Consider the following 8,700-nt stretch of genomic DNA (forward strand, 5'->3'; position numbering starts at 1 on the left):
TTATTTAAAGATGTTTATCTATTATTATCACAGGTATATGACAGTGATAGATGGATGGCACCAAGACATATAAAATGCAAGTAAGTTTACAATAAATAGTACCTACCTTACTTAGTGAACTTAATTTGTGTAGGGTGTTCTACAATCCTACAATCTATGATCTGAAGGAAGCATAGATTATATTTTTGAAAGAAGATGCATTAGATTTTAAGTTAAAATTGGCTTCACACATCATTTGAAAACAGATAGGACTTGAAAGGAAAATCAACAACCACTCTGAAACATACTTTTTGGCCAGGGTCATGAGAAATGAAAGCTCAGATGATGAAATTTTCTCTAACCTGAAAGAAGTCAGAGAAAATTAAGTTAAACACATGAGGTTTGGGGCTATATATCAAATTAATAATCTCAGAATTTATTGTTCATATATTTTGGAATATAAGCAATAAACCCAACACACATACCAGATTGTAACTGTATGAATCACTTAAGGTACAAGCTTGGTAACAAGAAGATTTTCTCTTGTTAACTGTCTTTAAAGTTAAAGCAGCTTTTATTTGGAAGTTTTGTGCATGGGACATAGAGAGAGAGACAGAGACAAAGACAGAGAGTGAGAGAGAGAGGGATGGAGAGAAGCACAGAGACATAATGTGCTTACAAAAGAATGTGGGGGCTGGAGCGATAGCACAGCGGTAGAGTGTTTGCCTTGCATGCGGCCGACCTAGGTTTGATTCCCAGCATCGCATATGGTCCCAGGAGCACCACCAGGAGTTATTCCTGAGTGCATGAGCCAGGAGTAACCCCTGTGCATTGCCCGGTGTGACCCAGAAAGCAAAAAGAAAAAAATGTGGGTTTCTCTAGAGTAAAGAGAATGTACACATCCCAACATTAAATATGAAAATATGAAAGTCCACATCTCAAGAGAGGAGATGCGATTGAGACACCTCTCAGGCACCACATGTGCTCTGCAGCAACACATGGGCACAGGTAGCACATGGCTCAGGCAGCATATGTGCTTTGGCTACTTTTTTATTTCTCTAGAACTGCTGCCACTAATGGAGCTACGTAAAGTCAAAGATTTAAGAAGTAGTAGCCGGCCTGCTACTAACAAAGTATGTGAGCATGGCTGAAACCTGTTTTGTCTATCTTCCGTAAGTTTCAGTCACTGAATTCCGTTGGTTTCTCTGTCTACTCTTCAAAAGGGTGAGCATCAGAATCTTGGTCAAACTCATATGTTGATATCCTTGCAGTTCAAAAAAAAACCTTCTATCTGTGAAACCCGAAGAAACATACAGCTGAATTACTCTCTGTGATGAATATTCGCAGGGTTGTAATGTCATTTTAGCAGGATTAGTTGTTCTATGTTGTACTACCTCCCAAAATTCCCCCCGATGTGTTTTTCCTTTCTCTTTCCCAGTCTTTTCCTTGGATGCCAAGGGTCTCCATTCATACTTTTGGCTATAGTTTTCAATCCTTCTTGAGGAATAGTCCTACTAGCCCTGCTCTGCTGTGGCGAATGAACAGAGGCTATATCTCCTCTCTGCATGTTCTCCAGTCTACAATCATTTAATTGTGAATAAGATATAGACCTAGAGAGAGAGGACACAGGTTAAAACACTAGTCTTGAATGAAGCTGACCTTAGTATAACACCTGGGACTGCCAGGAGCAATCTGAAGCACAGTCAGAAGTATCTCTGTTGCACTGCTGGCTACGGCCCACAAATAAAACTAAATTAATTATTTTTGAACTTTTGATCTCAGTTGCTGGAGAGTTTCTTAATTTTCATTGGTTTTCAGAATTCCACATGTACCTGAGGTTATACCGAATTTGTCTCTTCTGAATTATTTCACTTAGCATACTATCATCAAGTTTATTTCTATGTCACAAATTCATCTTGTCTTGTTTTTCTCCACTTTAAACTGTGATAGACTCCACCTAGTCTATCAAAATGCCTGATTAATGAATATACATATATGTATATTAAAACCTTTATATTTAAGTAGAAGTAAAGGATGCATTTTTGGTTGTTCAATAAATCCAAAGTTGAATTAAATGCTTGTTGTTATACTCTAAAATGAGCAAGTAAAAATCATTTTATAAAAGTTTATCTCTAAATAAATTTATATAATACCAGCTAAATTTTAAATGTGATGAGTCTAGTAAATTATAGACCATTATTCTTTTCACGCAAATAATAATGCCTTTTTTCAAAGATATTAACCACTGAAAAGCTTCAAAAGACAGGAATTTGATTGGCTTATGCACATTTGTAGTATACACACATAATTTTCTGTGTACATATTATCATCTTTGGTACAGTAAAATCTATTTTATATGGTCTGACTGATGCTGCCTCCTGAGCATCACTGCCTGATACTCTTCATCTCACTAGGCTCCTTAATTCCCTCTTACCTCCTAACTCCCTTTCACCTCCATGATCTTGATCATAACTTGCCACCAACATTCTCTTCTCAACCCTTGCTCTACTTCTTTTCTGCATCCTATTCATAGGTTTCTTCCTCAAAAGATCTGCCACTCCTCTTAAAAATTGTCATCTTTACTATATGTATCATGAATTTATCAATAGAATTATACATATTTATATTTAAAATTGTATGCTTATAAAATTATGAAGAAAGAATAATTTCATTTTACTTAATATAATTTTCTATAGTAACTCAAAAACATATAGTAATAAATGCAGATTTAACCAAACCACATACTTCTCATCCTTGTCTCCACACACACATGCTATAACCACCAGAAAAAAATTGTGATTGGATTAAATTAGATTTATTGATCCAATGCAAAATCTCAATACAATACACCATGATTTGGGGGAAGGGTGCCATTCTGATGAAATTTTAATGGTTATATTATGAGAGATTTATTGCAAAGCAGCCTTGTGTGTAAAGATGTGGACAACGAATTAAATGATGAAGGAATCTGTGTTCTTAGAAACTGCAAGATTAAGATAGGTATAAATGTTTCATACAAGAATTCTTCACTTGGGGCTGGAGCAATAGCACAGCAGGTAGGGCATTTTCCTTGCACGCGGCTGACTCGGGTTCAGTACCCAGCATCCCATTTGGTCCCCTGAGAACCGCCAGGGGTAATTCCTGAGTGTAGAGCCAGGAGTAACCACTGTGCATCACCAGGTGTGACCCAAAAAGAAAAAAAAATCTTCACTTGAAATTCTATTTTGAGTTAGAATTTAAGAAGGCTGGGGCTGAAGTAATAGTACATGTGGGAAGGTGATTGACTGTACTTGACTAACCCAGGTTCAATCCATGACATCTATATGTTCCTCTAAGTACTACCAGGAGTAATTCCTGAGTGAAGAGCTGTGAGTAGCCCCAGAGCATCACTGGGTGTGACCCAAGTCCCCAGCCCAAATATTTCTCTTTAACAAATTCTCTAGATGCTCCCTGCATCAGTAAAATGTCTTTTTTTCTGATATAATTTCAAACCATTTCAGTTAGAGCAATTTTAAAGAAGAAAGACTTTTCATGACAGAAGAAAACAGTAGTCACAACTGACTATTGGGTTGATTTATACATTAAGTCTCTTGTTTGTCCTTTATTAGAGATATTTGCTACTGAATTGGCAGCTGTATTAAGGTGCCATTTGTTTTTCTGTGACTATTTTAAATGGATAGGCAGATATTAAGAGATGAAATTATTTTTGCACTGCCACATCAAGTTCAAAAGTCAGTGATTTCTAATTACAGTCAACCTGGGTCTATCAGTAGCTGTCATGTCCTCTGTTTTGTTATGGCTCTCCTTAAAGCTCCTTTCACATCCTGGTTCCTTAGACTATAGATCAAGGGATTGAGCATGGGAGTGATCACAGTGTAGAACACTGCAATGATCTTGCCTCCAGCCCTCGAGGACTTTGACTGAGGTCTCATGTACATGAAGATAGCAGTTCCATAGAATAAGGCCACCACTGTCAAATGGGAAGCACAGGTGGACAGTGCTTTATACCTCCCCGAGGCAGACCGCATCCTGAGCACTGAGAGAAGGATTCGAGCATAAGAAATGACAATGAGAAGGAAAGGAATGAAGACAATGATGATACTGAAGATAAAAACGACCATCTCCGTGAATGAGGTGTCTGTGCAAGCCAACCTCAGAACTGAAGGTACCTCACAAAAAAAATGATTCAGAACATTGGGTCCACAGTAAGGCAAAGTCAAGGTGAGGACATTGATAACCATAGAACTCAGGAAGCTACTGGCCCAAGAAACAGCTGCCAAATGCACACAGGTGCTTCTGTCCATAATAACAGTGTAGTGGAGGGGATGGCAAATGGCTACATATCTGTCATAAGCCATGACACCCAGGAGAACGCATTCAATCATACCAAAGGAGAGGGAGAAATACATCTGTGTAGCACAGCTGGAAAATGGGATGGTCTTTTTCCCCACCAAATTGTACAGCATTTGTGGGACATTGGTGGAAGTATAGCAGATATCCAAGAAGGATAAATTAGTAAGGAAGAAATACATGGGAGTTTGAAGACGAGGCTCTATCTGGATAACAGTGATGATAATAATATTCCCAGCCACCGTTAGTAAATAAAAGAATAAGAACATAATAAAAAGAATGAGCCGTGTCCTTGGCTGAGATGAGAGCCCCAGGAACACAAATTCAGTCACAGTGGAATTGGGTTTTGTCGTATCCATTTTTTTTTCAAGCCATGTGCTTCTCAAATAACAGTCCACTGTTATTTGTTATAAAGATAAAAATCAAATGCCCCATATGCCACAGTTCTGAGAGGAAATCTCTGAATGAAAATAAGAATTTCAAAATCAAAAGTCGATTTGAGTCCAGCTAATAATTTTGGGGGTAATTATAAAATCTCAGTGTATTTTATGTATGTTCATATCTTACTAAACCACATATTTTTCTTTAAAGAATGATTTCATCCTAGTTCCTTCAAAAAGATCTAGTTATGGTTTTATCCTGTACCTGGCAACAGAGCATCATGTAAAACAGGCATCTCAAAAAGAAGTAAAAGGAATTGCTTCATGTGCCCTGTATTAATCTACAGGACAAGAGCAGTGACTTGTCTCTTCCATATCATCCTAGGGTAACCTTCCAGAGATTAGACACATACACCCTAGATAAAAGATTTGGACATCAATAACAATAACCAAAGGAAAAACCTAAATAGTCATGGTTCACACTACATTCGCATTCTCCTTTTTCCTCATCTTCATGCCAGGAGAAAATGGATGATTCTATTATGTATGAAATTAAAATGACAGAACCAAATGTCTACCATTTAAATTAAAGAATTATATAAAAGAGGACATCATATATACATGTAACAATCTACAAACAATACTTGTGATGAATAACCCTATTGAGAAAATTAACTAAATGCAGTGATGTTACGTAGATCTTAGATTCATTCATTAACACAAATGACTTCAGAGAAATATTATTGTAAAAGAGCCAGACAAGTTAAATTTGTTGGAGCTATTCATTGAGAGCTCCATATCAACCACCCAGTACCCACATTTACTTAATTCACATGGTCATTTTGTTGTGTTGGTTGATGATCTTCTTGCAAATTAAAAGCAGAGATTTAGAAGGAAGTGGAGCAAGAGTCCAGGATGAAGGCATAATCATAATAACTGTGTTATTCATTTATCATTATTCTGTTTTATTTATGACTAGCTGCCATTTATTATTTTATTTTCTTCCTTTTTAAAAAAATTTTTATTCTCTTACTCTTCAAAAAATGCTGTTTTGATCATCTACCAAACTCTGAGAATACTCTTGTTAACACAATAGAGATTTATGATGATTTCTTCAAGCATAAAATCGGTGAAATGTTCTCAGAAAGGAAACATAGTGATTCCTGCAATGGTAAGAAAAATTTTCGAGAAGGCAGTTAAGAAATAAGAAATGGGGGCAGATACTTATGTAAAACCAGCAGTGCAAATAATGCTGATTATTTTAAGCTTCCTTCTATTTTGATTTAGATCAGGGTATTTAAATTAAATAATGTAGTGAATTGTTAAACATTTTCTAGAATACAAAATCCATAGATACAGTTAGGATGGCCTAAAATAGAGAGCAAGAAGAGAAGTCACAATCTTGCTTCAGTTTTGTAAGAAAGGCAGTGAGTTGGATAGATTACAGAGTTCCTGTCCAGGTCTTCCAGACTGTGTTTATAATGTTATGCTGTAAATAAATGTTTATACAATTTTCAAGAGTGACTATAGGTATGACAAATTACATGCCCAGTGGGATTCTCAAGTCATAGCAAGATAAGATACACCATGAAAAAACATGAGTAATGGTCAGATGTACAGTATAGTTACTTGAGAGTTGGAATTACCTGGTTCCATCACTTGCCAACTGAGAGGTCTTGCATAATTCATGCCATCAATCCATGTCTATTTCTCTTCATGTTGGCATGTTGACAATAATCACATCTTCATAGAGATGGTAAACGAGGTAAATAAGATCATACATGCAAAGTAAATTTTTAAAAATAGCTGTGCATTTGTACAGTATTCAACATATCAACATTATAGACTATATATGCTTCCATTAATATTTTTGTGATTCCAGCTTGGAAGCCAGCCTCACATGCTGGGGGAAAAAGCAGCTCAGATAGAGAAGGGACAACCAAGTAAAGGGTGCTTGAGGGACCTGCTAGGGATGGAAGATGAATGCTGAAAGTAGACTATAGACAGAACATGATGAACACTTAATACCTGCATTGCAGACCACAACACCCTAAAGGAGAGAGAGAGTAAAAGGGAATGTGCCTGCCACAGAGACGGGGGGTAGAGGATGGGGAGATGGGGAGGATATTGGGACCATTGGTGGTGAAGAATGGGCACTGGTGGAGGGATGGGTACTCCATCATTGTATGACTGAAATGTAAGCACAAAAGTTTGTAAATCTGTAACTGTACCTCAGGGTAATTCATTTAAAAAAAATTAAAAGTAAAAAGATTTTTGTGATCCTTGACAGAAGGAAGGACAGGAATTTCTGGTACTCCTCACCAATGCACCCCAAATGACAGAACTAAACCTTTAAGATATCAATAAATTGTCCAAAGTATGCTGGGGAAATACTAAATATTTATACATATATGTACATATATATATGAAAGCAGTTATGACACACACTTATGAGTCTATACCAGTAAAACCACACCAAAATAAATTGCTTTCCTAGGGATGTATGTATGTATACAATTATGTTTATACAAAAGTATAAAAGTTTAGGTTTAACATCTAAATAATATTTTATAATTTGAAGACTCAATAAAATATTACTTGACTCCTTCCAAATGACATTTTTCAAAGTACTTTTGGTCACCTTCTGGCTGCAAAAATGTAAAAACTGCTCCGTAATTAGTTTCATAGTCATTCTATAAACCATTCTGTAATCAGTTTTTCTGGTATATAGAAATTTCTTTTCTATTAGAACATGCAAACTTACATCTCCATCATAAAATAAAAGAAATAACTAAATTTTTATAAGTAAGCATACAGAAAATGAAGCAAACGCATCAAATCCCACACATGATTACAAAAATCCTGAGTGTTCTACAATTTCCCATTGATTCTACTAAACATTTCAGTAGGGCAAGCAATCTTCTAATTTATTGTACCCTCTCTACTTTTCCTCACAAGGAAAAAAGGTACTGTGATAAAACCCTTCTCCTAATGCAAATATGGCAAATTTCTATGCAATATTTTAAATATCAGGAATTCTTGATGTCCTCTTTGAAACTTACAGTAATTCATTCATCAATTAGTACGTTTTTTTCTGCCAGACCATAATCATCCTTTGAACTTAGAATTCTTATACTCTCTATGTGATTGTTTGTGAATGAAAAAATTTAAGTCTGTCTTTCCAACTAATTTAGGGTTTGTAGATTTTAAAACATGTTCATTTATGCTTTTTTTATTCCTAGCATATAATAATTTCTAATCATTTCTGATAAAACTGAAATAAGCCCCATTGCTATTCTTACGTGTTTTTTTCAGATTAAAAATGAATTCATCCATATTGTAGCTATTTTTTATCCCAAGTATATAGTCATATTAATTTAATAATAGTTTCTCTATATTAATGCTTCATAAAGACTTTTAATTAATTTTTTAAAAAATAAGATAAATGTGACTTGATGGTAAGAAAGTACAATGTAAGATAATTCATACTTTACCAAAGTTGGCTATTTGGGGATCATATAGACTCAGTATGTCAGGAATTTTATGATGTTGAAAAATGACTCATTTTTCTGTTCTGTAGATTACAAGAAGAAATAGATTTTATATTTTAAGCAAAGTTAGAAAAGTATAGTATTCCTTTATAAATTCAGGATTTTCAAAGGTGCACATTATAAAATTCAATTCAAATCACTTGTGTAACTGAATACATCATGTGTTCTATATGTGGTTGAATTTCATATTTCTATAGATTTTTAAAATATTAGTGTTGAGATCCCTTATTAGCACTGTAGCACTGTCGTCCCATCGTTCATCGATTTGCTTGAGCGGACACCAGTAACGTCTCCATTGTGAGACTTGTTGTTACTGTTTTTGGCATATCGAATACGCCAAGGGTAGTTTGCCAGGCTCTCCGAAAGGGACAGGGGATATCCCTTATAAGTACTTCATTTTGCAAGTATATTTTTTCAAAGCATTATAGTGTTGAAATTAG

At 35.4% G+C, this 8,700-nt stretch overlaps 1 protein-coding gene across 1 annotated transcript; it reads right to left on the bottom strand.

The window, feature by feature from the left end:
* Positions 1 to 3,755: 3,755 nt before the first annotated feature.
* Positions 3,756 to 4,688, bottom strand: LOC101549505 (putative olfactory receptor 2B8). The gene has a single exon (XM_004620384.2). It carries the CDS (start codon positions 4,686 to 4,688, stop codon positions 3,756 to 3,758), a length of 933 nt encoding a protein of 310 aa, XP_004620441.1.
* Between the last annotated feature and the right edge of the window lie 4,012 nt (positions 4,689 to 8,700).

Source organism: Sorex araneus, chromosome 6 (assembly GCF_027595985.1).
Source record: "Sorex araneus isolate mSorAra2 chromosome 6, mSorAra2.pri, whole genome shotgun sequence".
Lineage (NCBI taxonomy): Eukaryota > Metazoa > Chordata > Mammalia > Eulipotyphla > Soricidae > Sorex > Sorex araneus.

What these genes read in the sequence shown, in the direction of transcription:
- LOC101549505 (XM_004620384.2), bottom strand. Translation starts at nt 4,688, where the DNA reads ATGGATACGACAAAACCCAATTCCACTGTGACTGAATTTGTGTTCCTG.